The 22,294-nt window shown below is 42.0% G+C and overlaps 1 protein-coding gene across 5 annotated transcripts in view; it reads right to left on the bottom strand.

Annotated features, from left to right (window-relative positions):
• Nucleotides 1-22,294, bottom strand: part of KLHL29 (kelch like family member 29) — a 415,004-nt gene that overhangs the window by 251,177 nt on the left and 141,533 nt on the right. For all 5 annotated transcript variants that reach the window (XM_064448128.1, XM_064448133.1, XM_064448132.1 and 2 more), the window contains exon 3: nt 7,563-7,868. In XM_064448128.1, coding sequence (XP_064304198.1) covers nt 7,563-7,823 — 261 coding nt within the window. In that variant the 5' untranslated portion in view covers nt 7,824-7,868. The remainder of the gene's footprint in view (nt 1-7,562; nt 7,869-22,294) is intronic.

The following is a 22,294-nucleotide window of genomic DNA, read 5'->3' as shown; positions in this document are numbered from 1 at the left end:
TTCTGACATTACCCTGTTCATGCAATACCAAAATCAGAAATTACCTAGTTGAGAAAGGATCAGCTTTCTTGAAAATAATTTCCAGGGCCAACCTGGTGAAGTTAGGCATTGACAGCAAAATAACAGGAAACCGCCAAGTGATTCCTCGTACATTTTTTTTGTAGCTACGTTTGGTGGTGACAATAGCAACACGTTCCTAAATGACAGCAACCAACCTAAGGATTTTATGCATCTACAACTCAGATAACCTGCCCTCCCTCAGAAGTACTGCTCCTTGAAGATAAAACCTCTAGTAATCAGCATCACATCATAGGCAGGGGAGCTCTCAGGCAGCCTTATTTTAGCCTGACAGGAGGCTGGGACAAGTTCTCTAATGAAACACCCATGCCTCCTGAACTGCAGAAGTATATATACTGCTGCCTTTTTAATGGATCATCTGCAATTAATACATGTGAAAATGAAGTAACGATAAGAAAGAAGTAAGAAAATAAAAATAACTCTAAAGCATTTCAAAGAATCAAGCACTTAAATCCTGGCCAACATACGTTTTGTTTAGGTTACTGTTATTACTAATATTTATGCCTTTTGGAAGTCAAGATACTTTTTGATCAAAGTGCCAAAGCCTAGAAATACCCCTTTTCCTTCATCCAAAGCTGTCATGTTTGTGACCTTGTAAGTACTTGGCTATATCAATTAGTGCTTCAAAAATGCTGCCTTTCATCTTCAAATGGAACTGGGCCTAGAAACTGGCCAGACCTCTGAGCTCTTTCAACAGATGATAAACATATTGCGAGTCAAAAAATCCAAGCAGCTTTTTTATGACTTTACAGATTAATTAGCATGCCAGGGCTTTCAGACCAATTTCAGTCCAATAAAGTATCCGCAAAAGTTGACAAACTAAAACCACATTTTGCGTGGTCCAATTTCTCCACTATTAAAAATATGTAAAAACGCATCTAAGAAATTTAGACGGTAAAAGGAAGTGACAGATCATCAGCAGAATTTAAGCCATCTCTAGAGCCAGAGGTCGTTAAGAATAGCCTTCTACAGAGGAGCCTGAAAACTGCCCAAGGTGTCCCTCCAGTTTCTTCAAAGGGAAGAATTGGTTCCTCTACTTCAAGGCCCTCAACACGGCAGTTTTGGAACCCACCACTGATCTCACTTTGCTCTTTTGTCCCTTGGTGGCATAATTACCTCCCAGTAGCTGTGATGCCTTCATAGCAGCTTAAGATGATTACTTCAGCAGAAGTCATTGCTGAGTTCAATTTACAGAGATTTTTGGTCAATTTGCAACAAGCAAAAAGAAGAAAAGTCTCCTGGGTATTAACAATCAAATCTCTGTGTTTTCTCCTCTCATTCCTGGTATAAACTCTGTCCATTCCTCAAAAGCAACTCTCAAAATACCAGGAGGATACTATAATGATATTTTTTCGTGGTGAGCTGTGATGGTCTCACCCTAGCTGGGCTGGTGCAATGGCATGTCATTGCCAACCTCATACACTTTGGCTGTCTTTTCTTGCTTGCAGACTACTTACAGAAGGCACAGTCTGGAAGCTGCACACCAGTTAAATGGTGTGTCACCCCAAAAGGTAAACTGCAAAACTTATTGAGCTTTCAAACCTAGATCCTAGAGAACCAGGAGAACGTGATTTGGGTGCCAGAGAAAATCTGTCCTTGTCTTCTGTTACAAAGCGTTGAGTGTTATATACTCTAGGCATTGCTCTGATTTCCCATACATTCAAGTAATATTCTGCCCTAATTAGAGCTTCATATATACCAGAAGTCTCTGCACAGGTGGGAATGGGCTTGCATCACATTTACCAATGAACCTGGATATTACCCTATTTTAAAAATTTATCCATAGGTAAAAATATGCTCCTGGAAAAAAAATCAGTTGCACTACTTGACATCCAGCAACCAAAGCCTCACTTATCATCACAGTAATTTGCCAAAAGAATCAGGAGGATCTTTAACACAGCTTTTGCCATTATTGCACTTGGGCTGGACTGCTACGTTGTGTCCAGATCAAAGAACCGACAAGCTACTATCTGAAATGGGGACCGAACACGCCAACTATCAATACAAACCCTCAGGGGAGTGGAAGAGGAGCTTTGCATGGAGAAGCTGGAAGAGCAAATCCTATATACTTCCTCACTGCATGTTTTGACTGTTTTCTAGCAACTGTTGTATTCCAATATTTATAATCTCTCTTTATGCAAGCCTCTTATGTTTTATAATAAAAAGAGTACATAAATTTCAGTTACCGTTGCAGAGCAAATTGTTGTATGTAATTAGTCATGTACAACATAAGGCGCAACTTGAAAAACAATTCGTGTTTATTTTTCCTCTGCTTAATCAATATTTTAAATATTTGTGGAAGCCATACACCAGCTTAGCAAATCATCACCTCAGAAGCAAGAGAAAGGGAACAGACAACACAAATTCTGCAACGTACAGCAAATCATCTGCATATGACAGACTGCTGTTGAGGGAACTAAATTTTTTTGGACCTTAAAGGAGAGAAGCATATCACATTTTTCTTCTGTGCTGTTCCACTTTATTCCTTTTTACCATGCATTCCTCAGCCACACTGACTTGTTTTTCCTTTAACGTAAGAATTTTCTTCCCTCCCCATGCATTTTTTTAATGCTATTTAGTTGCAGTGATGCACAAAGATAGCAGGGATGATTTTTTCCCCTGCAACCCCTGCCTGCCTTTCCAGAGAGGTTAGCAAATGCTTCACCACCTCTGTCTTCTGTCCCGCACCATAACTGTGGCTAACCACAGTGGGATCAAAACTACAGTAGCAACAACACACAAGTCTTAAATGCTGCCAGAGTACTGTAAGTACAGGAGGCCAGGATCACATCTCAGTTATGCTATTTAAAGACTTAAAACTATACACTTATCCCTGAGCTCAGCTAAAGAAAATCTTATCAAAACTGAAGACTGGCATTTTTATAAAATTTGTCATAGGTTTAACCTTGAGAATAACAAATCATTAAGTGTGTGGGGGCTTAAGAATCAATTTATGTTCCAAGCAAAGGGTTTTTAAAATTAAGGTTGAAAAAAAAATCAGATCTTGCCTGGTGTTGCACAGATCCTGTTGATGTATCAATCTTTTCAGGCATTTAAAAATAATATAGAGATGATAAAAGTAAATGTTCTATAACCAAAAAATCTCTTGGTAATAAAATTTCAAATTACAGCCCATGACAACACTTCTAAATTGAAGCTGTGATACAGGAGCTTTGATGGAGAAAATTGTACAAGTAACTCGCAAAGTAATTCGGAAAAGCAACGAAGAATGAAGGTGCTGCTGAGATGAACAGAAAACATAGCTGGAATGGTGTGCAGCATCCTTAAATGAATTTTAGACTGCTTTGTTGCCAATATCTTAAGCAGTGCTGCAGTCTTATATGGATTTCTTTGATAGCTTCCTCCTACCAACAAATAACCTCACGGCAGGGGAAAAAAAAAACCACTGCACGCAGGCAAACCCAAACCGGAGCTCAATCATCATACATGACTGGGCTCAGAGTGTGACAAATTGAGCCGAACGCAGCAGCTTAATGGCGGGAACTGCACTCTCCTATCGACTCCTTCAGGCGTTCAAGGCGTTGAGGAAGTACCTCCAGCAAAGGACTCATCCCTTCAAACTGCGCTGACTTGGTGCTGGTCTGTGGCCCATCGCTTTGGATACAGCAGTGGGACAGAGAAGCCGAATTGACTAAAAGAGCTGTAACTTTGCTCACAGTGACACAGAATGAGCAGAATAACCAATAATCACTACCTCTGAGTGCCTCAGTTTCCCTGTTGGTATACTGGGAGTGCAACCTTAAACTATTTCTTACAGGTTGTTGAGGTTTGAATAGTTTTTCTGATGTCTTCTGGCAGCCTCTGATGAAATGGGTTATGGCAGTGCAAAGTATCGTCATCATTTTGTTCAGCAAAAGACAAAGCTCAGGAAAATACAGGGTTTTTGTTTAAATAACTCAGACCAAACATCCGTAACCACTTACATGTGGCAGATCCACTAAGTGTGATTTGTACCAAAGCATCTGTACTAAGAAGGTTACAGGTACGCTTTGAGAATAAATTTCAAAGGTCTGCAAAGTATAATTAGTTCTAAAGTTCTCCTACACATTAATAATTTGCAATAAAATCCTCTAAAGCCCTCCACAGAAAGATGTAAAATGCTCTTCCAGAAGCATAAAAACACACACCAAACCCAGCCCCCTCCTAGCTGGTGTTATATATCTTAAGCTTCCCTGTGAAAATGGTTTCACCCCTCTCCAACCAGTTAATTTGATCAATTTTTTCTCTCCCTTCCAATGCTTTTTCTGTTCATAGCACATAACTCGGGGTGAAGTCTTTTATCTTACATACATTTACATAATAATTTAAAGACCAAGTGGTTCAGCCAGATTAGGTAGTCTAGCAGTCCTTAAAACCATTTATCTGTGAATTCTCTGGCCAGTTCCATCACCAACACAGCAAGTTTCACAGTCCAGTTACATGTGAGAGGGAAAAGAAGATTCTTCCTCCATTTTGAATTTGTCACTTCAGGATTCAGTTAATTAGGAGCTGCAGGAGAGGGGTATGAGCAATGTCTGCCAATACAGGTATCCGGAAGACAGATCTCGTCAAATAGACTTCATTTCAGTCTTTGACAAGATTATGACTCTGACAGCACGTAGTGGAGGACGATGGCATGTATACCTATTTTTAATAACTGTTGACTTAGCACTTTGGCAAAAGAAGTCTGGAGCAATTATTAGCTGTGCAGACAGGGGAACTGAGGAAGGGAGCAGCTTTATTGCCATGCAAGGTGATAAATGGCGAGTCTGCTGCTCAAAGGATGCATACGGTTTTGGTAGCTGTATTTTCAAAGGCAAATGAAGAATGGAGAGGATGTAAAAGATACACAGCTTTTTGGAGGCTACTAAAACTGGTAAACAGCAGGCAACTAGAGGAACCAAGGACCAAAAGTCTGAAGACAGACTAAACAGTTTACAAAAAAAAAAAAAGAAACAAACTTTTAACTGGGAGAATAATTAATTAGTAGGAACACAAACGAAGGGAGGTGGATGGCTGGCCTCTATGCTTTATGCTTTGAGATCTTCAAACCAGCTCAGGAAGATTTGCTAAAGTCAAAAATGGTAACTGTACGACAGAGTCCTTTCTGTCCTCAGCCTGGAGGAACATCGCTGGCTGTACCCATATCCTCGGACTATCGCTCAAGGAGAACCAGGTTCTCAATCTTCTTGCTCCATAACACCATGATTACTTCCTTTATTCACCATGTCACCTCGTGTGTGGGGTACCCCCTTGCCTCTGAGTTTAATGACATCTGCCATAATGTTGGGGAAGGTTCAGACTCCAGAAGAGCAGCATCAAACATCCCGCTCCCGACCACAAAACAGAAATAAGAAATTCAGCTTAAGATGACACCTGCCCCCCGCGAGCTGGCACCCTGTAAACATGCTCACAAAAAGGCTGCAGAGGGTAGACTGCGAACTTTCCACAGCTCAAGGCAACTCGGCAAATTCCTGTTTTTTAAAATAAACCAAGCAGCCATATCATCCTTCTGACTTGTGACTTCCTCATTATACAGATCAATTTTTTTATGCCTAACCAATAGATGGATTCTACAAGGGAAAGGCACTGCCTGGTTCCGTTGCTAGCCACAAGTGAAAATCTGCTGTGTGTGAAGGAGAGAGACAGAGTCAGGCAGGGCGAACATAAGTATGTATGAGCACCTGATGTTTTTTTCTGACACGGTTCCACATCATTAGTTGGAAGCTTGCTAGGCACCGTACCCTTACGTCTCTGTTCATCCTACCTACCCCGCTTCTATTCCAAAGTTTTTTCCTCTTTAGTACATGCAATTTTGAACTTTTAGAGCTGTTTAGCTGATTCTCAGCAGAAGAGGCTGGGGCAAAGACTGCATGCATTTTTACACATTTATTTTATGGGAGATTACACAGCTGATTAACAGTTCTCAGAATAAAAAGTGTCCCATGTTACCTCCATTCTTGTCTATTTACTGCTTTTGATCTATTCATGCCAAAACATTCTTCCTAATGAAAGTCATCAGAAAATTGTCTAATAAGGTAATTTAGAAGACAGTTCACATTGAGCATATGATCAAAAGGCATTTAACTTGCTGTTCCTGCCTCCTCTCCCCCAGTAAACACATGGTTTACTGGCACTGCTATGCTTCAAAATGGTTTTGAACATCTGGGAGAAGGGCTGATCAGCTCCAGACAATCGTTGGACGCTAAGTAGACCCAGGAACAAAGGTCATGATAAATGAAATGACTGCTTTGGCTCCAAAATTGCCTCAATCTTCTCCAGACAAAGCATGATTGAAATGCATCTATCTGTGGATAGCATCTGGAGAACTCGAAATTTTGATCAGAATCCGATTGGCCTCTTTCAAATGAAAATAATTTGAAGATGCCATGGAAAATTTTTAAAACCAATCACTCTGTAAACTTCGGCCTAATGTTTCCTTCTGCAGCATTGACCTTGTTTTTCTACTGTGTGAAAAAAAAAAAATCAATATAATAATGGTACTGCAGTAAAATTTCAGCTTGCTCTTGGCTTACTTTAAATAACTTTATTGTCTCCTTTCCCCCTGTCTGCGTCTGCTGTATTTGGCACTTTCAGTTATTAAAATGAAACCAAGTTGAAAGAAATTGTTAAATATCATAAAAAGAAAACCAGCAGTGCTTCTGGCTCACTTTCCTAATGCTGTGGTCACCTTTACAATTTGCCAGGGTTTTCTACTCCCCAGCTGTTCTACCTGAATTTGCATGCAGAAAGAAACCCCAACTTTCCACTGGAATAACAACTTGTACTTTGCACATTTTAAAAGAACAAGTTTAAAAAAACAAGGGAAAGTCACCCTCTTCCCTCCAATTATATATTAGAACAAAAAAGCCCAATGGTTTACTAGTGATTTCAGTTCTTTGCCGCTTAACATTTTCTTACTTCTTAGTGCGCATTTCTGTACAAATGAGAGAGCCTGGTTATAGCAATCCCACTGTTACACTCCAACCTGCACTAAGAACGAGGCTTTGAAAACCTTACAGGAAAGTACCAACTAAAGAGAAGTAAAAACACTATTCAGCCAAAATTATGCCCTTTGGTCACTTTGCACTCCCTCTGGATGAAAACCACATCCACTTGTTGTCAACCACAGCTCTGCCTTGGTCAACAGACAAGAAAAGCATTCCCAAAAGGAAAAGTGGGAATCACACATTCCAGGGAGAGCAACAGAAAGCCCAAATGTAGGCAGTGCTGAAAGGAAAGAAGCATTTGCTCTGCTTGAGCCTCTCAGGAGCATGGGAACCCTCAGTCTTGGAGCAAGAACGACCTACTCTGGCGTATGCCAAACACACAAAAGAATAAAAAAGACCTAGGCTGTCCATAGAAATGTCTTCTTCCTCCTCTTGCCTATACCATGAACAAAGATTTTGCAAAGGGACAGATGAAGCTCCACCTCTAACGTCTCTTCAACACACCAAACCCAGGAAAAAACCCTAAATTCTTACTTTGGTAGTTGAAGCTGGAGACGAGTTGGCCACCAGGCTCGTGATCACATCGCTGTTGACGGTGGTGCAAGCAGCGGTGGCCGGGGTGGGGAGCCGGGAGGGGACGATGGGCAGGGGCAGCAGCCCGGGGCGGTTGTTGCTGTTGGTGCTCACGGCACTGCTGCAGTTGGTGCTGCTGACGTGATTGCCGTTGGAGCTCCAATCCCGGCGATCCCACCCGGCCCGATAATCTCTTTCAAACCGGCTGTGGTGCCGTGACATTTCGATGGAGGGCAGCTTCTTCTCAAAGGGAACTTGAGAGCTTGCCTGAAAGATTAAAACCAAAGAGGTGTTAGAAATAAGGTCCCAGCACAGCAATTCTACTCTATAATCATCGGGGCAAGTCCTCTGCTTTAGGAGAGCACTCTTTCTCCCCTTTTCCCAGATAAATGTCAGGAGGAAGACAGCAGTGTTGTAGTGAATGTTAACCTAGAACACAAATGAGAGAGCTTGGAAAACTACAGGCATGCGGTGGAGGGACTAATCCCTCAGACCTGAGGAAACACCTTCTGCCCAAACTCTCCAGCAGAACAATACGCAACAGTAGACAAATCATGAAAAGCTAAGTTAGAGGAAAATCAACATTCAGATCTTCTGATAGCAGGAGAATGTTTCCAACAGCTCTGTCTTGCAGTTTTCTCAATAGTCTTCAGATCATTTCTGTAGCTTTTTTCTGCACCTGATGTGTGACCAAATATTAATCCTAAAGATAAGAGGGAGAAAAATCTACCTGCTAAGCCTATGCATTACTTCTCTATTTTCAAAGCCAAACAGAGCTTTACGCAGCCCCCTTCCCCCCTTTTTTCTCAACCTCCTCACTGGAAGCTCCTATAGCAATGCTTCACCCTGTGATGCCTGAGCTCTCGGCAGCGCGGCTGGTCTCCAGGGCAGGCCAACATGTCCTGCCTCCTCCCGTGCTTCTGGCTAGACTTAAAACGCTTACTATACCTAAGATGACCAAATGACCAAGTTGCTTTGTGTGATCATCCTGTCCTTATCGTTACTTACCTCCTCAGTCTTTTGTTATTGGTAGATTTTATCTGCCAGGAGCAAGACATCTGAACACAATGCTGGGAGTCAAGACGCTCAACATCTAATCCTAGTTCTGATAATTGTATGTTACACAGCCTAGAGCAGTTACTTAAGTCTTTCTGCCAAGGTCTCCTAACCTGCAGAATGGTGGCAATAATGCTATTTTCCCAGCAGAGTTCAGAGTAAGTGAAAGTTTACAGCACTTGGAATTGAAGAACAGTATACATAAATGCTAAATATATTTATTCCCATAAATAAGTAATGAGTATCTAGGTCACTGCAGCATCTGATTTATTTTATTTGCATCACAAGATCCAGTAAGTTCTTTGCAATAATAACATCAGGTCAGTTGAAGCAATTTTGTTTCACAAATTCTTAGCTACAAAAATGGACAGTAAAAACATCTGCTTATAATGGCTGTGGGGGGAGCTGGAACCAAACTCACCCAGAATTTTAAAGATAAGAAACTACTTAAGCGAGATATCACTTAGAAGTGGCATAAAACAGTGCGCCTATCAACAATGGTAGTTATTCACCTGGTAGAAATTATTAAAAGAAAAAAGGCAAACAAACCCAACTGCTATGACTAAATAATTAAAGGTTCACCTGGTTCACCAGAGAGCTACTAGCTTGAGATCAAGAAAACTCTTCCTCAGTGAAAAACTCAATAATCTAAATGTCTATTAAAACCCCCCCACAATCCCTCCCACCATCATTATCTTCAACAAAAACTGAACCAGATCTCCCAAGAATCTGCATTTGCGATGGTTACGTTGGCTCTCTGCAGGAGTGAGCACCTCCAGTGAGCGTGCGTATCGGGGACCAAAGAGCAATGCTGCCGATGCCGAGCACAAAATTAACATTCCTCTAAACCCAGAGCCAGCTATTTTTCCTCTGGTAGGATTTGATGCAAGACTTCACTTGATGATTTGAGGGTTGAGGATTCACTAACATTTACTTAGATTCTTCCTTCTTGTATTTTTGTGGCCATCTGACACTTTAATTCAGAAAACTCATTTCATGTTTTCTAGAAGACCACGTGGAAATGACAGCGATACACCGAACACGGCAAAAACCAGACACAAGTGCTGCAGAAGATTCTGTAGTGAAAACAGAAACTTTTGGTTCAGTAGAGGCGAAGAAAGCAAGTTTTTTCCTCTAGTGGCAACCATCTCAGAATAAAATCAGTACCTAAAGACAATGTCTTTAAAGGTTAGAAATTTTACGGTATAAACCCCCTTCCTTTTGTTTTATAAACCTTTTGCAAAGCCAGGCAAAAAGGGAGACCGTAAACTGCAAGCTACTATTTCAAAATATCTTTTATTATTCCTTGCCTTTGGAAAAGTTTCTTTTTAAATCCACATGGTCTCCATCACTGTATGAAGCTATCTCTTTTGACTGTCTGGATGGTGGCGGCCAAGCAACCGCCCTTCTCCTTCCGAGCTCGAGGATCTCCATTAGCTGTATTAGTGTACTACTTGACAAGGCAACTAGAGAGAACCAAATCACATATCCTCCACCCACCCGCACGCTTGAGTATATCTGACATTTAATTCAGCGGAGAGCAGAGGCACACATGCACCTAAGTCAGTAGCCAGCAGTTTTTGCCACACGATCCAAGACACCGTGCCCCCAGCAATTCTACTATCAGATGAGACTGACAGGCAATTACGTCAATAACAAGCAGGAGAAAAGCCTGTGACTAAGCCACACATTAAGAAGTTTACTTAAAACCCACCACTCTTCATGAGCAAATTCACTTCTTTGTCCAGCTACTGTATTTCACGATATTTCCAATAAAAATTAAAAGCCAGGGCTGAACGTCACATATTTTCCTATGCATCGCATTAAATATACACTGCTTGTTTCAACATGTCATTTTTGGCTGGGTACAAAGATATGTGGCAGCAACAAGATGTGCAGAAAAACCGGAGGGGATAACTATCTAATAAATGAGTACTCAGCTGCTAGCGCTTGCTATTAATTGTTTAAAATTAGAAACTATATAAAATGTTCTCATAAATAGCTGCTGGGTGAGGTAAGAAATGGTTTGTGAACAGGCTAGCTAATTTTTAAATATATTTTTGGATCCAGGGTTTATGCTTTGTCTAGACTATTTTTGTCAAGGATCGTAATCATAATAATAATGCTTTAAATGTATGTTCTACTCATAAAAAAAACTTCAACAAAGCGTGTCCCAAGCCAAGCACAATCATCACATTCCTCTGCACTGAACTTGACACGGGGCAACATAAACCATCTTGAGAAACGGCAGTGACGGAGGCCAGTGGAAACCACACACGAACAGCAAGCAGGACAGCAGTGACTGTAATCAAAGATGTAGGAGCATTTTCATCCTCACCCAGCCATTACCGGTTCCAAAATACCCAATTTTGGGCTAAAATTTTCCATACATGGATTCTTTGGGATTTTTTCTTTTTGAAAGAATAGACAAAAAAACTACCTTTCTGTTGGGGAGACGGGGAGAAGGTGAACAATCAAAATACCAATATAAATATTTACCAATAATTCATATATTTTCCCTTTTTATGGGAAGTTTTCCTCAACATTCATATGCACACATTTTTCTCTTAAATAGCTTTAAGTCCCTCTAAACAGCACTAAGGAAGAGAAAGAAGGTTTTTACCTCATTTTTCAGACCTGGGGAAGTCCCAGTGCTGTCTGCACTGAAGTCACCGTCCCAGCTCAGCCTCGGCTAACTATAGATCTACCAACCTCAGTTTTGGGGCCGATTATTCAGATAGCACGAAGCTCCCTGCTGCCATGTCTAGAAGTCAGTTCTTGAGCCGATAAGGCTAAAGCTATCTCCGATACACCTACCCCGCATCACAGCCATAAAGCTGCAATGTAGACATAGCCAGCAATAGAAAGTATGATTTGTGTATCTCAGAATAGAAGTCCATGAGGAGGCATACTGCATGCTGTTACTGCTAAAGTCACTCTGTACAGCTAATTCAGCTGACATACTATCTTGTGAAGGTGGTAAAGTCAATGAGACAGGCCTTCCCCCACTCTCTACTCAAGACGTAATCACTCGACTAGAAAGGAAACGTGTGTTCCTCTTTGTCACATAGTATCAAAGGATTTTATTGTGCAGCTGAAAGGAACAAAAACTCTTTAGACGGGAGGGAAAAAAACCCCACCCTACTGAAGAGAGAGGAGAGGAGAGGAGAGGAGAGGAGAGGAGAGGAGAGGAGAGGAGAGGAGGGGAGGGGAGGGGAGGGGAGGGGAGGGGAGGGGAGGGGAGGGGAGGGGAGGGGAGGGAAGGGAAGGGAAGGGAAGGGAAGGGAAGGGAAGGGAAGGGAAGGGAAGGGAAGGGAAGGGAAGGGAAGGGAAGGGAAGGGAAGGGAAGGGAAGGGAAGGGAAGGGAAGGGAAGGGAAGGGAAGGGAAGGGAAGGGAAGGGAAGGGAAGGGAAGGGAAGGGAAGGGAAGGGAAGGGAAGGGGGAAGGGAGAAGAGAAACCCATAGTTGCTACTGGATGAACTGATAAATTCAAAGCAAAAAGGAGATCAAACTGGTATTAAGGGAGAGCTGTGGAAAAGGCTATAAGCTAAAGAAGAGAGATCGAGCAACCAGAGGAAAACAAAAATCCCATGACAAATCTGAAATGAGATTTAGTGATATGGCAAAGCAAACAAAATGCCTATCTCAGCCCCCAAAGACTACACCGCTGTGTATGTGTTGCAGAAATCATGCCAAGACATAGACAGCCCTCTGGGTTTCAGGCAAGGGTTATGCAAAGTACTCTGGGGTGAGGCATGAGCCTTATACATGCCCCCGACCCTCTCCTCCACAATTTACTTTCACAGCAAGATGGGCTTGGGAGGGTAGAACAGGGAAGAGCAACAGAGTAATGAAACAACACTGAATGCCCTCCTGAGGAATGTGACAGGTATCTCTCCTAGCCCTCCAAGGCCAAAATATGCAACGCAGCAGGTGAGAAAGACCATAAAAAGAAATGACTTTACATCTAGCACTCTTGAGGGAAAGTAAAATGTGAGAGTACCCCTGCTAGAGAAAATAACTTTTTCTACGACCAGGAGTTTTAGAAATGTCTCATATAAACAGCTTGCTCAACAATAAAATTTGAGAAAGTTTTTCTGCAAAATGTGAGCGCCTTCGGGACTAAAATGTGGGGCACCTACACAGATGACTACATCCAGCCTCCAAATTTACCCAAAACACTTCGGCCATTTGGAAATCCTCCCACCATCTTAGTTTAAAACCACCTTCCTCCTGGTACTCGGTTTTCACATCTCTTAATGCAAGCTCATTTGTTCCTTGTTCCCACAGCCTCCACACACATACACAGAGGCATGAGAAAGACCAGAGGCGTTTGAGATAGCAGCATGCTAACTACAGGCCTCTTACCAGGTTCAAACAGATCATTGCTGCAGATTTATTAAACTTAAGTGATTAACATTTCATTTTATGCTCGATACAGTTAAACACAGCCCTTCTTCCCCCAAGCCCAAAACACTCACTGTTCTGCAGAAAAAATGTTTCCTATTCATGTTCCTCTAAATGACAGTCCGGCTCGAGCCTTAGAGCAGCTTTTTCCCTGCTCTCCACGCTTATCTAGCCAAGGTCTCCTTAAAATGCCTGTCCTCACAGATATAAGGAAAAACAGGCTTTCAGCCAGTCTGAAGCTAGAGAATCAGATTTCTTAGACTATTAGTCAACTTCATTAAGTGACTTAAAAAATAAAGGTCAACCTTTTAATTTAAATTTTTCCTGGGTAAGCACATGTTTCTAAATTTACCGTTTAAATAGTAACATTAGAGAAATATGATAGGCAAGAGAGGTTGGGAGACAGAGCAATGGAAGTAGATACACGGCCATTAGGGAAATGGAAGAAAAGAAGAAAGGAAGAGTCTGAAACATTAAAATAAGCAGCTAAATAGCCTTACATGTTTTCAGACTGGATGAAGGGAAGCACTGATAAAATAGCCTATTAGAGAGCTTCAAAAGCAGGTAAGTGCATGTAAAGCCTAAGTATTTTATAAGATCCACACGTAAAAAAGATGAGGAAGAAGAGAGAGATTTGCTGTAATCAGATCCAGCATGAAGAACTGTATCTGATAAAGAAGAAGATGTCTAAGTACCTAAGCTGGAATGATTTCAGATATACGCTGCAGGGAAAATGTTACCGGTTGCAGTTTTGTCAGAGCATACCAGCACACCAACCTCTTCCTGAGGCAGAGGACTGAAGACATAATTTTTGCATACAGCACCAAAATCACACTGAAATATAACAACGTTATCACAAATTCTGGATATAACTCAATAGTAAGGCCATACATGCACACATATTACACACATGTAAACGTGGCTTTAAGAAAATCTTACAAATAAAATAGGGTACCCGTAGACCTGGCAGCTTCAGGAGCTACCTTCACTTCAGAAGCGTAACACACAAAACGTTTTATTTGAGCTCAACATTATTTATAACCTACAAAGACTTTCTTAGACACATACGGAATCACTGTTATAAGCCTACATGGATCTGACTAATCCATTTTCACAATTTTTACTTAACTTCTTTTTTTCCATTTGGGTGACTTCATTGAAAGACTTCTTTGTCAGACAAAGGCAGTAGGAATCCAATCAAGAGATTCTGTAAAGCTGAACTACAAGCAGCTGTGTAGAAAGATAAGACCCAGAAATATTTGAGGGGCAAGGAAACAACTTCATTATCAAGCAAGGTCTACTTTTGTAAACCCATGATTTAGTCTTGTAAACAGCTGTAAAGCTCTTGTAAAATCCAAGACAAGGCAGAGAGACTTGAGCTGCTTTGCTACAATCAGATCTTCAAAAAAAAAAAAAAAAAAAAAAAAAGAAAAAACAGCCCAAAGCCTAACCCTGTAAGTCATAAAGGAGCAGTAGATTTAAGAGATTATATAGGATTTAATTTTCCAAATATATGCTGAAGGAGGCAATGCTTTGGGACATACAAAAAAAGAAAAAATCAGAGCAGCAACACACCAGTGTCTTCTCAGGATAGAGTTCACTATGCAAGAAGCACAAATGAGACTTTTGCTTCTCTGTCTCAAAATACGGTAGAAAAATGTGTACACCTACTATTTCTGAGTACTTAAAACGGATATGGAAATCTTCTCTTTAGATAAGTAAAAAGGCAAATTAGACTATCCAACTGAAAAAAAAAACCACAACCAAACCAGCCACAATGGGAGTGAACCATTACCTTACCAGTCTGGCTTCTTTCTTTCCAAGTTGGGAGAATATGATCTTCCTAAATACAGGGTTACTAAAATATCTGTATGTCTATTTTTTATTACTAAGCTTCTTAGATATTTATCTTTGGTGTGATCACTTTCTATATTTCGCTATTTGCTTTCAAATGCTAATTCCTTTACAACCTGAGTGGAGTAGATAACACATCCTGCAATTCAGTGATCATGAGCACTGGTAGGGTGAGAGAAATTCACAGAGGTCCAGTGGCATCTGTGGCCCTGCTGCTCACACACCCACAAGTTCCAGCACATGTTGGAACACAAGATGATGACCAGTCCCTCCTTGAACCCCGCTCCATGCCAAATCTGGACATACACAAAGTTATGGGGTTTTACACCAGGCACAGGGGTTTCCTTCTGGGGAAGCCCCCCCCTCATCCAAGCGTCTTGGACTATTTTGAAAGGCCTTGATCCACATCCTCAGATGCACTTACTGTCAATTGTAAACTGACAGAAAATATGTCAAAATATACTGGTTTGGGATAGATCTGGAGAAAATTCCTAACTCCGTTCCTCTGTCTTCAGGTTTTTATCGGAAAGACCTCCCGCTTGATCTGGTTCTCCCTCTTGACTTGTTGCAAACACCCCCTGAAAAGTTCAGAGCAGAAGTCGACCCCCTCTACCCTCCATCCCCAAAAATCAATTCTAGCTGCCATTTACTGCAGATTCTTGGGCTTTCCAAGGTCCTTCTGCAGCAACATGACTGGAATTTTGCAAGCAGTTTTCTAAATGAAACTCCACCAGAACTTTACACAAAGGCATAATAACTTTCTCAGGTGTCTCTACAGGGTCCCAGGTAGCCGACACCACCTGGAACCCAGCCTTGCTAAAAACGTTGAGAGAGAAAAACATGACGTTACTCTGTAACACTCCTGCTTGCAAAACACTGCCCAAAACACTGACTTCCCTAATTAAATTATCTCATTAGCATGAAAAGCAAACTAAAGAAAACCAAATGCCAAAAGCTGCTACGTTAAAGGCCAGTTCATGGAGAGTTTGTGCAGGAAGATTCACGCGGCAGAGCCGGTGGCCAGCACGCCAGCTCCCGGCACAGGGGCTGGCTGAACGTCAGCTGGTGGCCGGGGTCCAAAGACGCCCGCCGGGGCGAGGTACAGGAGGGAAGGCAGGGGCACGACCGGATTTCTTCTGGGGAAATGGGCCATCTTCTCAAAATGCATTAAGTGGTTGCCAGCACCTGACATACCTAATCTCGCCTAAGACTTCATAGTTAATAAAGCAGAAATGTAGAATAAGCTACTGTCAGTGTTGCCAAATGTCACAAATTAAATCTCACAAAATTTAATTAACAGGATCTTGGCTCTTTTGGGGCTGGTTTCTTGTGGCAGGGAGGAGGAGGGGACTAGGTCTTCAAATTACATTTGGACATGGCAGGAGAAATTTCCTTTGATTTACTGCCATTCTCAATTTTCCAGCCCTTGGGGAAGACTGATCAATCAGTCAAAACTATTAGAGGAGAAAGCTCTCTGCCAATGAAAGGGTTAAATGCAGCTTATTTTACAGGAAAAGCTCCCTGGATCACTCATATTACTGCAAAACTGTATAATAAAGAAACTGTACTTTGAATTTCCCTCTTCGAGGGTATTTTTGGGTCATCCGACCCTTGTCACTGTTCATATTTAAAAAGCTTCAGCTAGCACCAGGGGAAGTAGTAAATTTTCTCTTCCAGGACTGATGCCCTCTGAACACACAGAGTTTTCTGACATTTTTTTAAAAGGAGACATATATCACTCCCCCAAATGAAGACCACATGTACACTTGCAGCATGGAACAGGCACTAAACAGCTGGTATATAAAAAGAGCTTATGAGATTATTAGATGCAAAATGCCTCAGAAAAAAAACCCAAGAAACGTTAAATCTGCTGAACATTAGACTAGCACAGACCATATCAACATGCATCCAAGTGCCTTCAAGGTTTTAACATGATTCACTTCGCGCTACTTTCTGAGGCAGGGAAGTGCAGTTATCCCGATTCTGCAATAAGGAACTGAATTTCCAGACAATATGCAAGATCCCTGCACCAAGGGAAGTAACTCCAGTTTCCCAAATTTCCGGTGCCCTAAACGCAGGACTGTTGTTAACCTCCTCTCACATACCCTCGAAAGCTACCTCACTCTTCATTTAAGGAGCCACATCTATTCTTGCCGCACCTTCAGAGGTTGTGAACAGTCTGGAGCGGGGAGTTTCTCTGCATATTTCCTCAAGATATTTGTTTGCTTCATGGCACCAGTACCACCAGTACCAGTACACCAGTACCAGATGCCTCTTTTCCTGGCTGGAAATATCAGACTTCTAGCTCACCTGGCAGACACTCAGGGCTTTCAAACCTCAGTGTTCCCTTCCTGGTGCACGTCGCTGAAGTTGGCCAGAGCCCACGTTATCTGTCCGCCTGCAGTCACAGCTCGTCACCTCTGGCCTAACCATGCTTCTTAAAATGGATTGATTTTATTTTTGGTTGGTTCAAGAGAATAAGAATCCCCTTGCTATATTTGTTTTGTTTTGAAAAGTGATGCTTTAAGAATTAGAGGGACAATGCCACCACCCTAATGAATTAATACCACCTCCAGTATCAAAGTTAACTGTGTCTAAGCTCGCTCTTGTGCCTCTTAAAAGCTATTCCTGTTATCACTTCTTCCACCACCCTCACTTAAAATTGCCACCAGTGACTCATGTTTTATCTTTTCAACTGTCGAATGAAGACTGTTTGCTCAATGCAGTAAATCAGCAACCTACCTTTTCTAGGCCAGAGGTCTGAAGCTTTTAATTAGCTGCTTTAGAAATAACATGATCAAATAAGAATCAGCCCATTTCTCAAAACCATGAACCACTCACCATATCCCTCTCAAGATATGTTAGGCAATGTAAAACCTTTAAAAATTACAGAAAGAAATTGAATCGTATTTGGTAAGCACCTACTTAAATAGGGATTTAAGAACACCAAGAATTTAGTTAAGAATACAACTTTAAAACTCCTAGATTTGCAAGCACTGGCCAAAATGTTTGCATTTTATCCTGAATAGCAATCATTCATTTTCGTTCAGCCAAAGCTGTCAAAAACTCTATATGCAGTCTTGTAGCGAGATTCTTATATACATGCCAAATGCCTGTATAGCAAACATCTGGCCTCACTTCTGTTCCATGGATTTGCCAAAGCCTAAGTCCGTCAGTTGCTTTTTTTCTTGTGACTTTTTTTTTTTCCTTCCTGCTGTGCCTCAGGTCGTTTTTCTTAAAATGAAATCATTAAAGCAGGCAGAAAGAGCGGAGGAAGGAGGAGTAAGAAGAAGAGCTGTAGCATCTGAGTAATCTTCCAGTGGGACTAATTTTACTAAGTATTTGTGCTACTGCTACCAGTCAATCAGTACAAGTATTACTGAGAAACCAAAAAAGAAAAAAATTAAACTGCATTTAGCAAAGAATATTGGCATAGAAAGAAGGAAAAACACATATGCTCGTCTATAAACTAGAAGCTCAGTTTACTCAAATGCCCTCAATATCAATATAAAATGTATTAACGTAAAAAAAATAACTTGCTGTTCCCTTATTTTGCATTCATTTTACATCCGTACTTCTCCGAGGCAACAGATCAGAATGGTGCATTGCCTTCCCCTCAGGCCAAGTGTAATAAACAGGCAGGTGTAATATAAGGCTGCAGTGTCTCAGCTCTCCTCCCAAACAATTGATCTTCCAGGCCTACAGTGTAATTCAGTCCTGGTAGCTCCCTTCACATGCCTCATTCCTGATCGGTCAATTATTTCAAATCAAGCAGAATTAAAGTGTTATTTTTGTGAGGGGGGGTGATATTCACCAGTGACCGAAGTGAAACTAATAAACTAATTTTCCTTTACTGCCTTGGGCGAAACAGAAAAATTCAAGTCAATGAAAGAAAGACTGCAGCCGTTTCATCAGTCTGCTGCCCAAATGTGCTTGCAATTTACTATCTTTAAATTCAATTTTTGTTCACAGGACAATTTCGGAAACAGAACACAACAAAAAGAAAACAGCAAAAGAGGGAGCAGCGAGGGTATATGACTCTGCAAGACAGAGCTGTGCAATGTGAGCTTCTCGAGAGGATGGGGATAGCACTCTCCTGTTCTTTGAAACAGAGTGTATTCCTCCTGCCAGTAGCAAATTTATCCAGTAGATGTCAACACCAGCAAAAAATATGTGTAAAGCCAACCTTAACAGCAACAACAGTCACTTCGATTTACAGGAGTGCACCAGAGGATAGTTCAATATTTGGACGTAACACATACTGATTTGCTACTGTCCCATCCCTGCATCCTCCAAAATGGATCTGGCTTTGCCCATCTGTCCCTAAACGTATGTAGAGCAAAAGAATTTTCCTTTTAGAATAATTTTGTCTGGTTTGCTGGAAAATGGAAAAATTGCTCAGGAGCATGTGATCACTTTCAGATTAGATCGGAGGAAATTTTTCACAGGAGGAGCAGGGAGAAGGGCGAGCGCGAGCAAAATACTCTGCGGTGCAAAGTGACGACTACAAGCAAAATCTTCATAGTTACTAAATATAATCTGAAGAGGTCTGTTCCCTCTGACCTTTCGCTGCATGGTTAAGCAATGCAATGATTTAATGGATTTTGCTCTTTCCTCAAGAACTTCTCATCCTACAACAGTGACCTGAGATTCCCACGCTGACCCCAGGTCAACAGATACTTGTTGTTCCTGTAAGGTTTTTTCTTTTTTGCAACACACCAAGGACAGTCTGTTGTAAGTCTTTTACTGTTTTTATCACTCAAAAGACTGAATTTGCTGACAAGTTTTAACCATGCAAAAAAAACAAGGCCATTGCTGTTGACACGCTTAAATCTACTATTAAGATCTGACTGTTTGAACAGCTTGTGTGTAGAATCTGAAGTACAGATTTCTGTTTCCTTTTTGTTTATTTTTAGATAAACCTTGTGTTTCTACTCTGTAATGTTTGCATTTGGCTGCTGAGCATGCAGTAATCGCATACATTATATGCATTGCTTAGAGACACTTCGCATCGCAGCCCATCAGGTTTTTTTGGATAGATGAAGAGAAGGGAAATAACAGATCATTTTCCTGATTGATTAATCTTTCCTCACATTGCCATTTCCCCATAAACACGAGGAAGAAAACCAAAAGTATGTTGTGACATCTAATAGCAAGACACTGAAGCAAATTATTTTATTACTGCTACGAAACTTACTAAGGAGTTTGTTTTTGCAGAGATTTAAAACATGGCAAGGAGACATAAATGAATATATTACGGAGACATCACTTTGAGCAGAGTTATTCCTCACACGTAAACCTTACAGCTCTTAAGAGAAGCATATATCCTACGTAACAGCAACGATGTAGTTGTAGCTTATCTACTCAGTTTAGCCAGAAATTCAGGCTCTTTGAGAAAGCAAAAACAGTGGTCAAAAGCTGACACTGTGAGTTACCATCATTTAAGCAATTCTTGGGCATCACAGAAGTGGGCAAGGGAAGATCAGGCAAAGGTACTACACTCCCAGTAAATAATCCTCGCAGATGATGGCACGGGAGAGAATAAAGTCACTGCTCCAAACAGTGGAGAAAGGCATCGAATGCAAAATTTAGCCCTGTGCAGCGGCACCAGCAGCTCCCCGCATTTTGGGAAGCCATGTCCTGCTCCACAGCTCTGGGTGCAGGCACATACCACCCAGGATGGAGCCATGAATAGTTTTGAGGTAAGACACATTTCTTATGAGGCACACCGGAGTTTCGCAGCCTTGTATGAGCAATTCTTTTAATTACCGTCAACATTTTCTCTGAATCCCCTTCTCAAAGAAGCAGTGGAAACTTTTGATTTGCTGTGACACCTTGATTGCTGTGTGGATGACTCACTGCACCATTCCTGTTAGTGTTACGGATTTATAGATTTTTAAGGCCAAGAAGCACAGGAGGCTGTTACGATCGCTCTGCTCTGACTCTGGGAGCAGCACAGCCCTCCCTCTTCATCCAGCAACCTGCCTGTCTGACAGAAATCAGGACTAAGTTAAGTCACACATAAAATTATAATATTTGTCTAAGCTTGCCCATAAACACCTGAACAGTTCCTACTCAGAAAAAAATTTAAAAAGTAAAATTTTTGATTATTGCAATGAACTAACATGCTTTTCTCATCAACACCTTTTTTTCCAGCAGTTCACCTGAAGCGTGGAGGCTGCAGGGTGGTGCCTGCAGGAGGGGGCTGGGGCTGCCCTGTGCCGCTCACAGCGGTTCCGTGACGGCCCCACCGCAGGGCACAGCTGAGCCCGTCGGCCAAACCGCTGGCGCTTCTGTGAAACATTTCTAAGAAGGGGCAACGCCACTGCAGGGACAGTGAGATATGTGTGAGGAACAGCCCTGCTGACACAGAGGTCAGAGAGGGAGGAGGGGGTGCTCCTGGGGCCGGAGCAGGGATTGCCCTGCAGCCTGTGGCGAGGGCCACAGTGGGAGCAGATACCCACACTGCAGCCCACGCAGGACGTCACGGTGCTCTCCTGATGGAGAGGAGCCCATGCTGGAGCAGGCTCCTGGCAGGAGCTGCGGCTGTGGAAGACCCATGCTGCAACAGGCTTACCCTGAAGGACTGGAGCCCGCGAGAGGGACCCTCCTGGAGCAGCTCATGGAGGGCTGTATCCCTTGGCGGGGACCTATGCTGGAGCAGGGAAGAAGCATGAGGAGGAAGGAGTGGTAGAGAGGAGCCGTCATGGACCAACAGCCACCCCCGTTCCTCATTCTCCCATTGGATGAGAATAGGGGGAGGTGGAGGAGCTGGGAATGAAGGAGTGGAGTTGAGCCTGGGAAGAGAGGGCCTTGGGGAAGTTCTTTTAACTCTTCTCTTTGTCTCTCACCATCCAACTCTATTTTAATTGGCAATAAACTAATTTTCCCTGAGTTGATTCTCTTCTGCCCGTGACTGTACTTGGTAGGAGATCTCCCTGTCCTTATCTTGCCCCATGAGCTTTTTCATCTTATTTTCTCTCCCTGTCCTATAGAGGAGAGGGACTGAGTGGTTGGGTGGGGGTCTGGACGCTGGCCACGGCCAACCCACCACAGCGAGCAAAGACCTGTAGCAAAAAAAAAACCTGATTTTTTTTTTTCTTCCAGAATCTCCCAAGACAGTTCACACGCTCATCCTCTGTAGTAGCAGGGAGGAGGGACAGAAAGGACTGAATACTTCTGTATCTGCAATACTTTATTTATGAAAGACACCATGGGGAAGACCTCCTACACTATTACGAAGGCTGGGTTTTTGCTTTATTACTTGCTTTGAAGACATGTGCTTTATTCCCAGTTTCTTACAAAATTTTGCTCCATGCATTGTATCACTGTATTTTTGCCTATCCACTTGTAAAAAATTTTGAAGCTGACCTAAG

The sequence above is a fragment of the Phalacrocorax carbo genome, chromosome 3 (genome assembly GCF_963921805.1).
Source record: "Phalacrocorax carbo chromosome 3, bPhaCar2.1, whole genome shotgun sequence".
Lineage (NCBI taxonomy): Eukaryota > Metazoa > Chordata > Aves > Suliformes > Phalacrocoracidae > Phalacrocorax > Phalacrocorax carbo.
Note: the sequence above shows the minus strand (reverse complement) of the source record. Positions and strands in the feature narration are given on the sequence as shown.